The sequence below is a fragment of the Typopeltis vanoorti genome, chromosome 5, assembly GCF_054136105.1.
Source record: "Typopeltis vanoorti isolate ZY-2024b chromosome 5, IOZ_Tvanoo_1.0, whole genome shotgun sequence".
In the NCBI taxonomy this organism is placed as follows: domain Eukaryota; kingdom Metazoa; phylum Arthropoda; class Arachnida; order Uropygi; family Thelyphonidae; genus Typopeltis; species Typopeltis vanoorti.
This window is the reverse complement of record NC_143553.1, coordinates 34644470-34663365: the sequence shown is the minus strand read 5'-3', so window position 1 is coordinate 34663365 and position 18896 is coordinate 34644470. Positions and strand designations below refer to the sequence as shown.

General features: G+C 36.3%; 1 protein-coding gene across 5 annotated transcripts in view; it reads left to right on the top strand.

Annotated features, from left to right (window-relative positions):
- Positions 1-18896, top strand: part of mRpL35 (mitochondrial ribosomal protein L35) — a 72934-nt gene that overhangs the window by 40370 nt on the left and 13668 nt on the right. Inside the window, exons 3-5 of one of the 5 annotated variants that reach the window (XR_016548302.1) lie at positions 6655-6806; positions 6914-6951; positions 15267-15327. The exons of 1 other annotated variant lie outside the window; for it this stretch is intronic. Coding sequence is in view for 2 of the 4 variants with exons in the window: in XM_090392340.1 (XP_090248466.1) it covers positions 15267-15639 (373 nt within the window). In the remaining 2 variants the exon portion in view is untranslated. Of the gene's footprint in view, positions 1-6654; positions 6807-6913; positions 6952-15266; positions 15740-18896 lie in introns of those variants that run through there. 3 more of the 5 variants (XR_016548301.1, XM_090392341.1, XM_090392340.1) reach the window with 3 other exon arrangements.

Here is an 18896-nt window from a genome sequence, read left to right as displayed (position 1 = left end):
AAGGGTGGCTATGGCAATTAAGAGAGGTTAAAGGGTGGATGAGATGATTGTGATGGTAGGAACAAATGACTCGAGTGGTAATATAAGTCGGACAGCGAGAGATATGAGATTTTTGCTTGAGGCTGTATGGAAGAAGACAGAGAGAGGAAAAATAGTGTGCATGTTGCCTAGGTATGATAATGATGAGCTGAGCAGAAGAGCGGTGATATTGAATGGTATAATAGCGAGAATGTGTGACAAGAGAGGACTGGTATATGTGGATGTTTGGAGTGCGTTTGAGGAAAGAGAGGAATTGTATGCGAGAGACCACTTACATTTGCATGAGGAAGGACGTAGGCATCTGGAGAGATTGCTGTTCTGAACGAGTCAGTGTGTCACAGGGAGGATAATAGCAGGGGTGGCCTCTTGTGGGAACGGATACTTGGGAGAAGGGAGACGATGTCAGGTAACACTGAGCCCGGTGGAGTCTAGAAGGGATAATGCTGGGTATAGAAACAGTGGCATTTATATGCTTTATACTAATGCCAGGAGTATCCAGAATAAGGGAGAGGAATTGGTGGTGCAGATAGCATCAGCCTGGCCAAAAATTATTGGGATTACTGAGATGTGGTTGACAGAAGGGGATATAATAACAGGAACAGAAGTCGCTGGGTATAGCATTTTTCGTCAGGATAGGAGGGGAAAGCGTGGTGGTGGGGTACTGCTTATGATAAATGATGACCTATGTCCTCTAAGAGTGGAGGCTTTGGAAGGAAGTGAGACAAATGATTTTGAGAGCATATGGTGTGAGGTAGAGGTAGGCAAGACAGGATATTTAGTGGGGTGTTGCTACAGACCCAGGAGCACAGAGGATGGGGACCAGGAGATGTTTAGACAGCTAAGTTTGGCAAGTGCAAGAAGAATGATTGTTATGGGAGATTTTAACTACAGTAGTATAAATTGGAGAGAGGAAGATGCATGTAGTAATAGGTGAATGGAATTTCTAAAATTCTTGAGGGACAAATGTCTTAGGCAACATGTAACAGAGGGAACAAGAGGTTCAAGAGTTTTGGATTTGGTTATAGCATCAGAAGAGTTGATAATAACTGAGATGACATCTCTCCCACCAGTTGGAGAGAGTGACCATATGGTTTTGATTTGGAAAATGAATAGACATGCAGGAGTATCAAAGAGACGGGAACTTATGTGGAATTATAATGCAGGTGATTATAATAGTCTTAGACGTCAACTTCGGGAAGTTTGGAGGAATTGGAAGGCCGGGATATCATTAGCGTGGGAAATTGTGAAAGAATATTTGTTAGCAGCAATGGTAAGTTGTATATCACGAGTGAAGAAGAGGATACACTTTGGAGTAAAGTGGATGACAAACAATATTAAACAGGAATTGCATGCAAAAAAGAGGCTATGGAAGAGATATAAGGAGACAGGTGAAGAGAGGATGCATTAAGAATATAAGACACAGGCCAGAAGAGTGACTAGTGTGGTAAGGAAAGCGAAACTGGAATATGAGAGGAGATTGGCCCTAAGATCCAAAGAAAATCCTAGGGAATTTTTTAGCTATGTGGCCAGTAGGAGGAAAAATGACTGTGGGATAAAAATGGGAATAGAGTGACTGATGCAGAGGACATAGTGGAATTGTTCAATGAACACTTTATTGGAGTATTTCATCCTAGAGGAGTCAGTTTTAATGCTAGAGGGATAGGGCTGGTTTGAGGTTTAGAGGTACAAGAGGAGAGTGTGTTTCAGATACTGAGTACTCTGGATGTCAATAAAGCTTTGGGACTAAATGGTATTTCACCACGAGTTTTGAGAGAATGTGCTAGGAAATGACAGTGCCTTTAACCTGGCTTTTCAATGAAAGTCTGGCTTCGGCAAAGGTGCCCAGGGAATGGAAGGAAGGTAAGATAGTGCCATTGCATAAGGGTGGTAACAGACTGGAAGTGTCTAATTATAGGCCAGTCTGTGTGTCATCAGTAGTTGTTAAGATCTTGGAGAAAGTAGTGAGGGACCGTATACAGCATTGGGCAGATGAGGGTAATGTTATCTGTGAGAGTCGACATGGATTTGTGAAAGGGCGCTCTTGTTTTAGCAATATGCTAGCCTTTTATAATAAAGTTACAAGAACATTAGATGAGGGAAAGGCATATACTGCAATTTTCTTAGACTTAGCAAAGGCATTTGACAGGGTGCCACATGATAAGCTGATATTTAAGTTGCAGCACATGGGTCTGGATGTCATATTAGTCAACTGGATTCAGGATTGGCTGTCTGATAGGTATCAAAGAGTTGTGTATGGTGGAGCAGTTTCAAGGAGACAGAGGGTTACAAGTGGGGTCCCACAGTGCTCAGTACTAGGACCTATATTGTTTAACCTTTATATCAATGACATTGCAAGGGGATATTCAGTTGTTTGCGGATGATGCGAAGCTGGGAAGGATTATTAGTAATAGTGCAGATGTGGTAGCCCTGCAAGAGGATTTGAATAATCTAGATAGATGGGCAAATGAATGGGGGTATCAGTTTAATGCAGCAAAATGTAAGGTCTTGAGTTTTGGGAAACATCGATGGGATGCTGCATACATACTCTATGGGAGGAGTTATACTAGAGGAAGTAGGGGAGGCAAGCGATATGGGGTTGATGAGTGATAGAAACCTGAAGTTTAGGGGACATATTGCAAAGGTAGTGAAGGTAACACAGAGGATTGCTGCAATTATGAGAAGGACACTGGAGAGATAAGAGGGTGATCATTCCGTTGTATAAGTCTCTGATCAGACCACACTTGGACTATTGTTCTCAGATTTGGTCCCTATGATTTGAAGGGGATAAATTAACTGTGGAAAGGATACAAAGATGGTTTCAGGACTGTACAAGGATAGTTATGAGGATCGGCTGAGGGAATGTGGACTGCAGAGTTTGGTGGATAGAAGAAGGAGAGGTGATATGATTGAGACTTTTAAACTGTTGAGAGGTGGTTACAGGGTTGACACTGGGGAGTTCTTTCGCTTGGTTGAACAGTGGGATGGAGTGATGACAAGAGGCCATCCCTGGAAGTTACGAAAGGAAACTGTGAGCAAGAGGGTGAGGAGTGGTTTCTTTGCGTGGAGGGTGGTTGAGCCGTGGAATGCATTGCCTGATGGAGTGGTGAGGGTGAGAACGGTCAATGAGTTTAAGGAGTGGTATGATAGACTTTATGTTCTTAGGAAGGACCTCCCACGATGAGTCTTTTGACTCCATGGAGGCCTGAATAATAATAATAATATTCCGTACACCCCTTGAGGGCATATGTCAGGAATTTAATGATTATGACTTAATCTATGTGACTTTTACTGAAGTTGGGTCATTTCAGATGTCCTTCCCTTGAAGTTGTTTAAGTGACCATCCCACCTCAGATTAGCTCGCATATTACTTGAATGCTAATGATGTCAAGTTCCTTTCTATTATCTTCACTTTTTAACATGATTTGAATGGGATAGTCAGTTCAGGATGTAAAGGTAGTTGGGGGACCTAAGGGGATGCTACAGTTTCTATACACTAATGCTAGAAGTATCAGGAATAAGAGAGAGGAGTTTTTTTTATCGGTTAGTAGTATACAGCCTTACCAAAAGTTATAGGCATTAGTTAAACTTGGCTAACATCAGAGGACATAGTTACAGGAATAGAATGTGATGGATAGAGTAAATGGGACGGGGTGGGGAACTGTTTATGATAGCTGATGAATTGCATACAACAAGAATAGGAGTCAGTTGGGCAGGCAGTTCTGTTGAGTCAATGTGATGTGAGATTGAGGCTAATAGGACAAAAGAAAAAATTGGTTGTTGCTACAGGCCAGGAATGATGTGGCAGACATGCAGCAGATTAATACAATGAGTGCAAGTCAAGTAATTACTACTGAGGGACTTCAACTTCAGAAACATGGAGTGGAAAGTGAAGTGAAGTCTAATTATAGAATCAGAAGAGTTGTCTGTAACAAAGGTTGTACATTGCCTCCAAGTGGGAGAAAACGATTGTGTGGTCTTGATTTGGGAGAAAGAAAAACGTGGAAATGTCAGTTAAGGAGGAGTATATGTCAAACTACAAGGCAGGTGATTATGATACACTTAGAAGACAGCTTGAAGCTGTACCATAGCTTAAAGATCTACAAGGGAAGGATGTTTACAATGCATGTGAGATAGTCAAGGGACATATGGAGGAAGTAATATAACACTGTATACCTAAGGTCAGGAGGATAAATTGAGTAGGAGTTAGATGGATTGAAAGTGTCAATTAAGCATGAGCTGCAAAAAAAAAAAAGGAAAAAAAAAAGGTGTGGAAGGTATATAAGGAGAACAATGGCCAACTAACTCATGAAAAGTACAAGGTGTGGAAAGCGAAATTAGATTATGAGAAGAAATTAGCTGAGCAGGTCAATTAGAATCCCAAAGAGTTTTTTCACTATGTGGCAAATAGGAGGAATAATAACTATGGAAGGATAACTTTAATGAGTGTAGATGTTAGAGAGGCAGAACCAGATGAAATTGTTGAGCTACTGAATGATCATTGTGCAATCCAAGTGAAGATAATCTTATGGCAGAGGTGACAGAGACTCGAGAGAATGGAGGTTGATGAATTGGATATAGTCAGGATATTGCAGCTGTGGGATGTCAGCTTGCATTTTAAGAGAATGTACAGGGGAACTAGAAGTGCCTTTGACTAGGCTGTTTAAGTCTCACTCTGGCAAAAGTACTGGAAAAGTTGGTCAAAAAGGGAATTCAGGATTGGGTGGATAATAATATAATACTCTGAGGGGGAGCATGACTTTGTAAAGGGTCAGTCATGCCTTAGTAATCTACTAACTTTTTTATAATTGAGTGACATTGCTAAGTTGGTTAAAGGGAATGGCTACACAATGAGGAGAAATTGAGGGTTTGTGGATTGCAAAAGTTGGTTGATAGGTGAAAAGGGTGGGATATGATAGAAACATTGAGATTGCTTCAAGGATTTTATAGGATTAATATAAAGGAAATATTTCAGTACTTAGCTAGAGGTGGCAGAACAAGAGAACATCCCTTGATGTTGGGTAAGAGTGTCATTAGCAAGGGCTTAAGGATTAGATTTTTCACTTGGTGAGTGGTGAACAAATGTAATGGGTTGCCTGAGTCAGTTGGTTGTGAGTGCTTTGTCTATTAATGGTTTCAAGGAGAGGTACGATAGATATTACATTGATAGTTTATGGAGATGAGTCCTAAAACTCATTGTTGGAGATGAGTTTTAGGACTCCATGGAGGTGTCCATGCAATAATTCTGCCACTGATTCCATCTATTCACATTCTGATTTTTCTTAGAACTTTCATTATCAGCAGTCTCTAATCATTAATCAATTATTTTTATTTCTAACCCATCTTTCACATCCATAAGTTATAATTTGTTTGAAGATTGTCTTGTATACTGCTGATTAATATTTCAGCTAATTTTTCTCTTATCTCTTATAAATTTGTTTACTTGACTCCTCACATATGTTTTGTTTATTTGGTTATCTATTTCTATGTTTATTTTATCTTCACTAAAACTTGTTCCTTAATAGCTAAAATATTTTACTTATTCTACAGGTTTTCTATTAAAAATGTAATTAATATTTTTTTTTATGTTCTTGCAAATATTAATGTTATTTTTTTTTGTCTTTTATTGCTGATTAACCACGCTACTGGCCAGGACGTATATATACGTCCACATTTCCATGGATGCGAAGTGCATATTAAAATTGTAATACCATTGATATTACATTGAAATTTATGATGGATATGAAGCTTTTGAGGATGCGTATTTGATCTTTAATGGCCGGTAAGGTGGATAACATACCAAATTTGTTACAGTAGCTATTCCATTTGATTATAATGCCTGAAAACTTGCATTGGATTTATTTAGAAGTATGGCATCTTATTTGTATAAAATAAAAAGCTGAGTTTAATATCACCAGTTTCCTTGATAGCATGAGATATTATTATTCGTGACACCTCCAAGGAGTCAGTAGACTCATTGCGGGAGGACACCTACAGCTCTCTATCTTCACCACCACACCGAACTTCTACTACCAATCATCTACATCAACGCCATCTACTGCCCACCACCACCACAACTAGTATTTTTTTGTCTGTAAATTGCATGTGTTCTGAAGGGTCGATTTGTCTATATGCTGGATGAAAAACCCAAGCTTACGGAAGAAAAAAACCTGCTACCTCCGTATGAGATTGGCTAACTCACCTTCGATTGAAAAACTACATATAAAGATTCTTCTCGTCATGATGAGAATCGAAGTTAGGCCTTTTCTAATTGAAGGGCGCAGCATGCCATCGTTCTTCCAATTGCGCTATGGAGATATACAGATGATGAATAATATAGGAGATTGTGTGCAATCTGATTTCTCATCAAACTATTTTCTTGTACATCTTTCATTTAGTTCTAATGGTATGTATCAACTTATTAAGTATGTAATCATACGTAACAACAGCTTAATAGTATATGTTACCGTATTTACTCGAATATAACTTGCCCTTGCGTATATCTCGCACCCCTAATATTACTTAACGAAAAAAGAAATGAAAAAGTGTGGCATATACCTCATTCACAAAAAAAAGTTTAAAATCTTAAGAAATAGATACTGAATGTTATTATGGAAGTTTCAGATATTTTGGAATTTGGTTGAAGAGAATCAGCATTTCAACTCAACAATCATCAGCTTGCCTTTGTCGTTGAGTCGTGCAACCTTTTGTTAATACCACACCAATCATATGCAAGACTGGTAGTAGCAACAGTGAATAGTAGATTCTTGGTAAGTCATACCCATTTTCAGATTTTTTTAAATCACAGTGATCTTATGATTCCTAAATGATAAAAGGACAAGCACTAATGAAATTGTTTGTTTGAATGTAATTACAGCATTGTCGCTAAAGATTCAAATATGTTGCATGATGAAGGTGAGCGGCCAGTCTTGTACATAACATTGATAATTAAAATTTAAATGTATTCATTGTCTGTAAATTGCATATGTTCTGAAGGGCCGATTTGTCTGTATGAACATCTATTTAATTTTTTCCTGAAAAACTTTAGTTTCTTTCCAAAAAGCACTGCATATATCTCTCGCCCGATTTTTTAACTTTAATTTTTGGGAAAAAAAAGTGCGAGTTATATTCTAGTAAATATGGTATTAGTTGTTTAATAGAGACATGTGTTAGACATACTATATTTTTCGAATAACGTCTTTACACGTAAGAGAATTATAATAAACTATATTCAGTTTTCTATTACATGTGTGTGAAACCATTATTCAAAAAATATATAGTATATGCTATATATATATATATATATATATATATATATATATAACTCTTAATAATGTTCCATTTACATCATAGAACTGTACTATTTCAAATAGTTGTCTTGTAACATAAGCCATTTCCAGGTTTACAAAACTTAAAAAGAGTGTTATTATGTTCCCATAATCTCTTATCTGTTAAGTAAAAATCTGGATCTAATAGTCTTTGTTTGGCCTGAACCAAGCTTGCTCTTTCCCAAGTTTCCCTTCCTTAATTTTTCTTATTAATCTTAGCCATTTTTCTTATTAATCTCAAGTGTGCTTGCATAAATCTTAGCAGGAACACTGTCAGTATGAAAATTCCTCTGTAATTTTCACATTGTTTTGTTTCCCTTTTTATAGATAGGTACTACGAGAGCCTGACTCAATCTCAAATTTAAAATCTGAATTATGCAGTATAGCCACTGTAAAAGTTTTATACTTTTACCGTAACTATTTTTTTACCATTTCTGGTCAAATATCATTTACTCCAAAATTGCCTTTCTGTATTTCAGTTTCTGATTGCTTTTCTACCACAGTGTACTTTGGATTTGCATTTCTCTTGAATTCTTTACACCACTGTTCTGTCATTGATGGTGTCATTTAAGTTTTTCAGAGTAATTGTTCCCGACATCCAGAATTTACTTCATCATTATCATCATCAAATTCCTGACATATACCCCCAAGGAGTGTACTTCCTTCAATTCTAACTGCTGATTTACAACTCATACAAAGACTAAGTATTGTTTGATATAATGCCTGATTAACACCATACAACTGTAGTGTTTTGAATAGCTTCTCTCTCTTGGCACCTTGTCATATGCCTTTTCCAGATCTACAAAACTTAAATACAGATCTTTGTTATATTCCCATGATTTCTCAACTATTTTGTCATAAAGTGAAAATCTGATCCTGACAAGCCTCTCTTTGGCCTAAATCCAGCTTGTTCTTCACCAAGCTTCCCTTCCACAATCCTTCTCAACTGTTTCTCAAGTATACTTGCATAAATCTTACCAGGAACACTCAGTAGGGAAATATCATTGTTTTATCTCATCTTCCTTTCCCTCTTTTACCTTGCGGTATCGAGGGTGTGTGCATATTTGTGTTGGAACATGGTGTTAGTAACAAGTATTCCATATCCTGAACAGAAATCTGGTAGATATTTACTATTTTGTTAACTTTGCTTTTTTATCTTATATTTTTCCAAAATTATTTCAGTATGTCTGGGATTCATTTCCTGATAAACATCAGATGTTTAATCATATAAAGATATAAAGAAAAAGCTTTTTCTTTATATCAGCTGAAATCACAAATGACTCAGATTTCCTCTGCTTCTTTCCTGTAGAATCTTGTAGGACCAAATGATGACCTGATCTGTGTACAGTCATCAGTGTGCCATATCACATTCCTATAAAAGAAAGAATAAAAAAAGCCACATGGTGGCTGGGAATTGAAACTGTCAAATCAGACCTTAGTTATATATATATATATGTAGAAAGTTTTTTACCTTGGATATAATATATGTTAAAGATACCAAGTTATTTTAAATAGAAACCTGTTTTTTTTTTTTTTTAACTCCATTTCCCAAGTAAGCAAACAGACAAGTCAAGTTTGCACCTGCAAGTGTTGCAAGTCTAGCTGACCCTGCACATAGTGCAAGTCCAAGGTAACTCGTGGTAAAGATAGAATAAGCTCTAATCACTATTCTTAATATTTACCCTTAATGCAAAGCACATCTCGTGGAGGAGATGTATGATGCTATGTATTAAAGGCAAGGGGCCACTACCCAGACCGGTTTCGACCTTTATTGAGGTCTCATCCGTGGGAGCCAGGCTAAGAAATACTAAGTTTTAAGTAATACAGAGGTTATAAATATTTTGCAAACCCAAGTTACCATAAGGTGCTTTGACCTTATTAAATAAAAATCTCAGGATGAGAGATAGATGTAGAAAGTTTTTTACCTTGGGCATAATGTATGTTAAAGATACCAAGTTATTTTAAATATAAACCTGTTTTTTTTTTACTCCATTTCCCAAGTAAGCAAACAGACAAGTCAGTCAAGTTTGCACCTGCAAGTGTTGCAAGTCTAGCTGACCCTTGCCTCTAATACATAGCATCATACATCTCCTCCAGGAGATCTGCTTTGCATTAAGGGTAAATATTAAGAATATTGATCAGAGCTTATTCTACCTTTACCACGAGTTGCCTTGGACTTGCACTACATGCAGGGTCAGCTTGACTTGCAACACTTGCAGGTGCAAACTTGACTGACTTGTCTGTTTGCTTACTTGGGAAATGGAGTAATAAAAAAAAAACCAGGTTTATATTTAAAATAACTTGGTATCTTTAACATATATATATATATATATATATATATATATATATATATATATATTGCTTGGAAAGAAGTCAACAAACACTCCCATGGGCAAGGTGCATCATGCCATGCAACAAGTAACGTGTTTACAGCTGGTATAAATTGGAGGAATATGATGCTCCCAAATTAGGGCACCTCTGTCTGGGTGAAATGGCTGTGAGAAGGATGGAGTTTGCAAGAGATACGACACCATGTTGCAGGCATATCTCTATGGCAAATTGTTAACAAATTGGGCCATCCCAGGTCAAGTCAACAATCAGTGATACCATACTGAGGTGGAAGCACAAGAAGTCAACTGCAAGTGCTACCTACAGTGGACAACCCACCACACTCACCTAATGAGACCATAGAGTATAAAGGATAATATGCAAAATCCATCATTCTTTTTAGCACTCTAACATGGGTTTCCATGGTAGAACTACAATATGCAAGCCCCGCATCACCCAAACTAACATGTAGTGTTGTCATCAGTGATTCAAAGAGCATGTACAGTAGGACATGGAAGCTTGGAAAGCTATGTTATGGAGCAACCAATCGCACACCCTTTACTGAGCAGATGGATGGATGTGTGGTGAATGTCTCTTACCAGAGTGCATAACCCCAACTATGAAATTCGTAGGTGGCGTGTGATGGTATGTTGCTGTTTTTTCTGGTTTGGCCTCTGTTTGTTGTGCCACAAACATTGAACTCAGGGAGGTATCTGATCATTCTGAACAATGCAACGTTTTCTCCTTTTTTTGGCATTTCTATGAACTGCCCATTGTCTCTTTCAGCAAGACAGTGCACCATATCATAAGGCTGCTGCTGCTGTAACTATATGGTTTGTGGGCATGAATATTATCACATTTGACTGGCAACCACAGATCTCTTATCTTAATCCTATTGAACATCTGTGGGATGATCTGTAGCATCGAGTGAGGTCAACGGATGTCCACAACGGTACAGGATCTCATTACCTGCTTACAGGAAGAACATTTCCGTTGATTGCTTTCATATGCTTGTGGAGACTATGCCCCATAGGATTGCTACAGTCATTGCAACAAAAGGCAGTTTTACATCTTATTAAGGTGGGCACATGGCTGTTTGTTTCTCACACTATAGTTGTTGGCTTCTTTGTAAAACTAGGTATGTTGAGAGAGAGAAATTAATGTGGTATTAACATTAAAACTTAATTTTAATGTGTTTAAATTTTAGCCATTCAAGGACTCCTATTCTTAAATTTAGTAGGATCTTACAGATTTCTGTTTTTGATTTTAAAATTTTTCATGTCTTTTTAAACACCCTGCTGATAACCATTACCACTTATTTCATTATTATTTTATCACAAAACGATAATGAAAAAAATTTTGTGGTGCTTGTAAGAAGCTTTTGTATGCTTGTCGAAAGTCTTTAAAATATTCTACAGATTTCCATATGTGGACAACAGTAAGTTTATGGGCTGTTGTCATATCTAACTATGCTTATGGCAGAATCAATAAGCATGCTGTAATCCTAATCGTGAACTTTCAGTATAATAATATTTTTGATTCAGCAGCAGTATATCATAATCACTTATTGTCATGTGGAGTCAAAAGAGTCGAGAGTTAGTTTGAAACAAGTGTTAGCTAGTGATATACACGGTAGGTTCCAAAAATTAATTGCTTGACATACAAAATTCGTGCCAATTTTAAAATGCCATGTGTGACAGATATTATCATCTATGGGGAGCTTAGTGTACTAGTTTCAACTCTCTACCTCCGTCATTCAGTCAGAGACACTCGTTTGACTAACACGTAGCACACTAAACAGTTGTGATGTTAAAAATTGTGTACTGTGCTGTGATAAAGTTTTTCACCAAAGAAGTGCTATCAAAGCAATTGGATGGCATTTATGGGGAAGCTTTTCCTTCATATTCCATCGTGAAGAAATGGGCTAAACAGTTTTGCCGGGGGGGGGGAAGAACATCAAAGACGATCCTGTTGATGGTTGGGCTGTGGAAGTGATGACCGAGGGAAATGTCTCTCTTGTTGAGGAGGAACTGCGTAATGACAGACAGCTGAAGCTCAAAGAAATCTCAGCAAGGTTGAGACTTATATATCAACCATCTCTTGCATCATTCACAAGAAGCTTCACATGACGGTCAATGCCCTGCCTTCTCTCTTCAATTCAGGAGCATTGTGTGACCTGTTCCTGCAAAACTGTTTAGCCCATTCCTTCACGATGGAATATGAAGGAGAAGATTCCCCATAAATGGGAATTCCAATTGCTGTTCGATAGCACTTCTTTGGTGACAAACTTTATCACAGCGCAGGACTCAATTTTTAACATTACAGCTAATTAGTGTGCTATGTTATAGTCAGATGAGTGTCTCTGACTGAATGATGGAGGTAGAGAGTTGAAACTGGTATACTAAGCTCTCAATAGATGGTACTATCTGTCACGCAAGTTTTTTAGAACTTTGCCTAGGGAATTAGAGAAAAGTGCTGGAATCCATTGTCACTGGGAATGAAACCATGGTCCTTTATTATGATCTTCTTTCCAGAAGGGAATCCATGGAGTGGCGCAAAGCACTGCCAAGGTTGATTGACTTCAAGGAAAGGAATACCACTGTGAATGCAGAATGTTATGCTTCACTCCTGCACAAACTGTGCGATGCCATAAAGGAGAAGAGACAAGGAATGCTGAGTCATGGTGTTCACCTGCTTGATGACAATGCTCCAGTCCATATGACTATTGTTGCGAAGGCTGCAGTGAAGAACTGTGACTTCCAGGAGATTGAACACCCATCTTACAGCCCAGATCTAGCACCTAGTGACTGCTACCTCTTCTCAAAATTGAAGAAAGACCTTTGAGGAAGAAAATTTACAGATGATGATGAGGTCAAAGATGCAGTTTTAGGCCATTTTGCAGACAAAAGTACAGACTATTTTTTCTACGACATAGAAATGTTAATTCAAAGATGTGAAAAGTGTGTTGAAGTAAAGGGAGATTATGTCGAAAAGTGACAGTTGTTTTCTTTATATTAAATTATGGAAACAATAGCTGTTTCCATAATTTTTATAATGAATTCTGATCACCGTGTAACCATGAATGTAAGGTTATATACCAATTATCTTTGGACATACTGACTCAATCAATGCAACAAACTCAGCTTTCTTATTTCGAATATTCCTTACATTTTGTGTAGAAACATAACAATCCCTGTGTCTTTTGCTATATCACACTTCTCTCTTTGGTCTGACCACTTTCATTTCCATGATCCTGACTGATTTCCATTCATACCTGTCTCTCACCTTTATGCATTCCATCACCTTGTATTGCTGCAACTACATCTTCAACCATGTATCCATCTTCCTCCTCCTCTCATACAATCTTTTTAGCTCTGCTATCCTGCTTCACAAGTAGACTGATTGTTTGCTACATTAACTTCTTGATTCTGTGCCTTCTCAGAAAACAATAGCTTTTCTAAATGCCCAACACCAAACCATTCAAATGCAATCCAACTTTCAACCATTCCAAATTTCCTTCAAATTCGCTCCATTGATTTACAAACCGAATCCCCTTTGCCTTACACAACTCAGCCATCTTACTATTCATTATCTCTGTTCTTCTCAATTCACTATTGTCATATCTGGGCAACATGCTAATGACTTTTCCAACTACACTATTATCCTTTACTTGCTGCAACAACTTCTTCAAGTCTCTATCAACATTCATTTTTTCACCAACTATGTAATTTGTGCCCACAAGTATCACTTAATTTTGATGCCTGCTCTTTCCTTCTCTGCAATGCATGAGGTTATTTGTTTAATGGTTAGATTATCTTTTGATCTTTTCTTTGTAGTATGAACTTCCTCCTTCTCATTCTCATCAGCTAGATGAGAATGAGAATGAAAAGCAAAATAAAACCAGATGTTTTTATTTTGCTTTTCCTTTTCACTAACTCTTGCCTAAGCTCTTCTATTATGGTCCCACCTCTTGTTCCCATTTCTAATCGCCTCTAATCTATCAACACACTTTTTACATACATTAATGTTTTCCTTCTTTTTTGTTTACCCTAAGAGTCTGCAAATCTTTCACATTTTTCGGCACATACATGAATTTTTACAACGCATCCACTAGGAAAAATCAAAGCAGAACTTGATCTTCATGCCAAAGCTTTCCATGCCAATGACATGTGCTTCCTTACAGATGCCATTTTCAGAGCAAAAGCAGTAAAAACAAACAACTAGCAAAACACAATATAAACAAAATCAGCACAATTTATGATAAAAAAGCCACACTGTACACTATTTGAAAACACTTTTTCTTTAGCACAGCTCAAATCTTCCACTATGTTCACTAGCGACAATTTAGTGAAGATGGCAAATTAAATACGAATATAGAGAATAACATAAATAAAGCTGGTATAGTGGGGAACCAATCGAATAAATTTATATAGAATAAGAGAGAAATCAATCAAAATACTAAACTAGCTGTACATAAGGCAGTGTTTAAACCAGTTTTAACTTATGAATCTGAGAATTGGACTAGAAACTACAGATATGAGACACTCTTCAAGAATTAATTCAATTTCACTAAATGTTCTGTTAGTATTTATAGATTTTGTATGTCATTAAATCCTAATCATTTTTCTTTTTCTTGAGAGTATTTCAGCTGCTGAATGTTTTTTTCCCAAGCTGTTGGGTTAGAAATAAACAGTTGAATAAAGATTCATTCAGTTTTACTAAATTTCCAGCAAGTAGTTATAGATATTGCATGCCATGAAATCCTAATAGATTTTTTTAATAAAGTATTTCAGCTACTGAAGTGCTTTAGAAGACAAATGTAAGATCTGATGATATCGTAGTCCTGATAAATAACAAGCTTATTTGGAAGGAAATTGTCAATATACACTAATATGAGCTTTAGTTCTATCATAGTATTCTGTATATCCCTTCAAGAATACATATGAAGAATCTGATGATGAGATTTACAGCTGTTTATGAATGAAAAGTACAGTTGGAAAAATCAAAATAAATTTTAAAAGCTAGTGCCAGCAACTTCCATCTTTAGTCAACAAAAGGATAGTTTACTGCTGCTGCTTGGCTGATTTATGTGGTTCTGCTTGAAATATGTTCTTTTTGAAGTAATACTAGATATCTCACACATTGGTTCAGTCTTTTTTTGGAATGTTTTGAAAATCAATTTCCAAAACCATCAGTTCAAAATAACTCTCATATATGATCTATTACAAAGAAATAAGGCTTGTAGTATTTGGATTTAATCAGATTAACTTCCCTCCCCTCAGTTATTTTAATTATTGCTCCATTTGGGGGTAAAGTCTTATAGCAGATCACCTAATATATCCAAAAATGTTTTGGTCTTGTGACCTGATAGCATTAGCTCAGAAATTTTAACAGTTAAGTTGAATTTATTTTTTAACATTTAATTCATAAAATAAAATATACTATACTATACTTATTTTTTCTTCATTTTATATTCTTATTTTTTCATAATTTATTGAAATGGTAATTTTTGTATTTGATATTTTCTTGATATATTATAATATAGTGGTAAGAAATATTTTATTTTGTAAATAGAGCTTCATTTATAAGGCCACCACTGCTCCAGTTTGCTCCTGGGCTTATACAGACTAAAAGAACTTTAATAAAGTTCTCGCTTAGGAGAGGAAAGCGAAAGACTATTAGAAATGTTATACGTAGATTTTTTCGTCTTGATTGTGGTTTGTGGATTAGAACAAAAGCAGGGCGTCACAGAAAACTTTATACCAGACGACATGGCAGAAAATGGAGACTTAGACAGCATGTATTTTGTACAAAAAAGCAATCATTAATGTTAGATAAAATGGTTAGTAATTATTGGAAGAAACCAAAATATTATGTAGATGATCCTTATACTCCATATCATGTTAGAACTAATCCAGACTATGTACCAAGAGTTATTTGGACTTAGGCATTCTGGTGCTATTCAGATTTACACATTATGTAATTTCAGAAATTCTTTGACTGGTTTATTGCTTACATGTGCTCATCAATAAATTAAAGATATGTAACGAAGAGTTTGTCTTTTTTCCCCCCCATTTGTGTATTTCAGATTTTTTTTTTTTTTTTTTTTTTTTGAGAGAGATCAAATGTAATGGAGAAAGAAAAGGAAGAAATAAGAAAATCTGCAAACCAAGTGACAGTTAATTTTCTTCATGGCATGATAAACCACTTTTCTAAGTGAAAAAACCATATCAATCACTGAATAATTTTAAATAGTTATGTTAGAGGCTTAGTGGAGTGGAATAATACTGAGAAAGAATTTTAAAAAATTAATGCATCCAGTATTTTGTCAGTCATTAAGACATCATCAGAGAGTACAATATGAGACTTGTAACACACACCCACCCTACTACCCACCTACCTAAGTGAAACACGCTGATGAAAGGTATTATTAATTCATCTGTTAGCTTTTATACAGGGGTTTTATTTTATTTTCTCTTCATGTTACACCATGATAGCTGGGAATTCTACATTCTTAAGGTATCAAGGTGTAATACAATCAGTATTTCAGGAGTGGTGGTAAAAGGACTACTGGAAAAGTTGGTCAGAAAGAGAATTCAGGAATGGGTGGATAAGAATATGATACCCTATGAGGGACAAACATGGCTTTGTGAGTTGGATAAAAGGGAATGGCTACACAATAATACTGCTAGATTTTACAAAGCTGTTTGACAAGATACCACATGGAACTGTTACACAAACTGCAACAAATGGGGGTGGAAGCTGGTGATATGGATAAAAAGGTGGAATGGACAGCTACCAATATGGAGGAGGAGTTGAAACCAGGAGATTAGTGGTGTGTCACCGCAGTTTAATTTGTACATAAATGATATAGGAAATATGAAATCATTTATGTTACTTAAATATTTAATTTGTACATAAATGATATAGGAAATATGAAATCATTTATGTTACTTAAATATTTAATTTGTACATAAATGATATAGGAAATATGAAATCATTTATGTTACTTAAATATAAAGTGCCAATAGGCTTCATTTTGGCGATATAAATGTTTATATTGCCGAAATGAAGCCTATTGGCTCTTTATATTTAAGTAACCTAATGGTTGCATCTTTTTGACAACTCGTATAGCAGAGTATATAAGTTCTTTTCGCTATACCCTTTGGTATGTATTTGGTCTAGCTACTCACTGATGAAGCCTCAAAAAAGGCTGAAACCGGTCTGGGTAGTGACCTCCCACCATAATGTAATAACAGCATACATTTCCTAGGAAATGTGTTTTTACATTATGGAAAATACCAAGAATAGCGATCAGAACTTGACCACCTTTGCTGCGAGTTGCCTGAGATTGTACTACGTACTAGGACTACTTGCATTAGCTCACGCTAGTAATCACCAATACTTTTATAGTTTACTATATTCGGCATGAAACTCTCTGATTCCAATCTTTGAGTTTCTTATTCGGTTTTAAAACAATGTGGGATTTAATATCCCCTTAATTTAAATAATATCATTTATGTACCCCAGGAAGATCAAGATCAGTGATCAGGAAGACGAAACCTTCAGTACCTGCATACCCCTTTTAAAATTTTTGTAACAGTGATGTACTTCCCCACCTCAGACTAATTTGGGAGAAGTTATAATAGTATTTCATTCAAACTTGAATAATTATTTGCTTTATAATAAATTACAAACATGTGAAACACTTTTGAAAATTATTAAAACACATTTTTATTTATACAAATACGATATACATATAGTATATTTAGTGAGATATTTAACAAAATTTAGCAGTGAATTCTTACAAGCATGGTTTGAACTATTACAATTTAAACTTTTGATGCAAACCGATCAAACCATGCAGTCATGCCATGAGCTAAACACATCCTAAGGGAGATCACTTGCTAAAAGACTTTAAAACTTCCTTTAAATTTTTTAGTTATTAAAAAATTTTTAAAAATTAATTGTAAAATAGACTTGCACTTATCTGTGACAATGCAGCCAAAATATGTAAAAAAAAAAAAAAAAAAAAAAAAAAAAAAAGAATAAAAAATAAAAAACGCAACATTCCCCAGGAATATGCGTATCACACTTTGGGAAACACTGAATAGATGTGGAGAGGATCTTTTGGTACTCAATAAGGGTAGCTAATTTTTGGTACGGCCTTAAGTAGGTCTGTATGTCATATCGTTTTTAAAACATAAAATTTTTTTCTGAGGTGCATGTGACTGACTTCTGTAGAAAGACTAGTGTGGCATGAGCAAATTGTTCTAGCTCAATTTGCTAAGCTTTGAATAGCATCACATTGCTGGGAGGAGTGGTGGTATGATAGATGAACCTTCCAGGTGGATAAGTTTTCTGTAGACAGAAAAGGATGTCAAGGAAGGACAGATAACTATTGTTTTCCTTTTTAGTGGTGAAATAGATTATTGGCTATTGAGGTGTGCTAAAAATGTTTCCAGTGTATCCCAGCTATGTGCCAAATAAAGAAATGCCATCCACATAGCATAGCCATATTGTGGGTTTGAGAGGGACAGAGTTTAGTACTGTATTTTCAAAATGTTGCATAAAAAGATTGACAAACTTGGGAAAAGCCTATAGCTGTACCTTCGGTCTGCTTGTTTCTCCCTTGCCACGTAAAATAGCCAGAGTCCAAAGTAAAACAATAAGGCTGCTATGTCAGGAAGGAGAGTCTGAATTAGTTCTGAGGTTTCTTTTAGGGATCCATTAGTGAATAGGAAGGCTATATCTAGGATGCAAGAGCATTGTCATTACTGAATTAGATATTTGATCTAGCCATAAATATTGTTACAAACTAAATAGTGGATAAACCTTTAATCTATCAGTAAATCATTTATAGCTTTCAGCACATAAAAACCACATGTATAATGTGCACATAGCAACTCAATGTTTGAAATGTCTTCCTTTTACCTTCACATACACACATGCCCAATATGTGAGGCCACATATCGATGGTAGCATGCATAACATCCAACGGAAATTATGCCACTACTCGCTCCAAATCGACCTTCAGGTTGGTGATGTTAGGGTGTCGTTTCTTGCAGGCTACTCTCTCAAGCTCTGACCACAATTTGAGGTTCACTGGATTCAGATCAGGACATCCAGATGGCCAATCAGATGGTGATATGTGGTCGGGCACATTCGCCTCCAACCACTGTTGTGTGGTTGTGTGCAGGGACT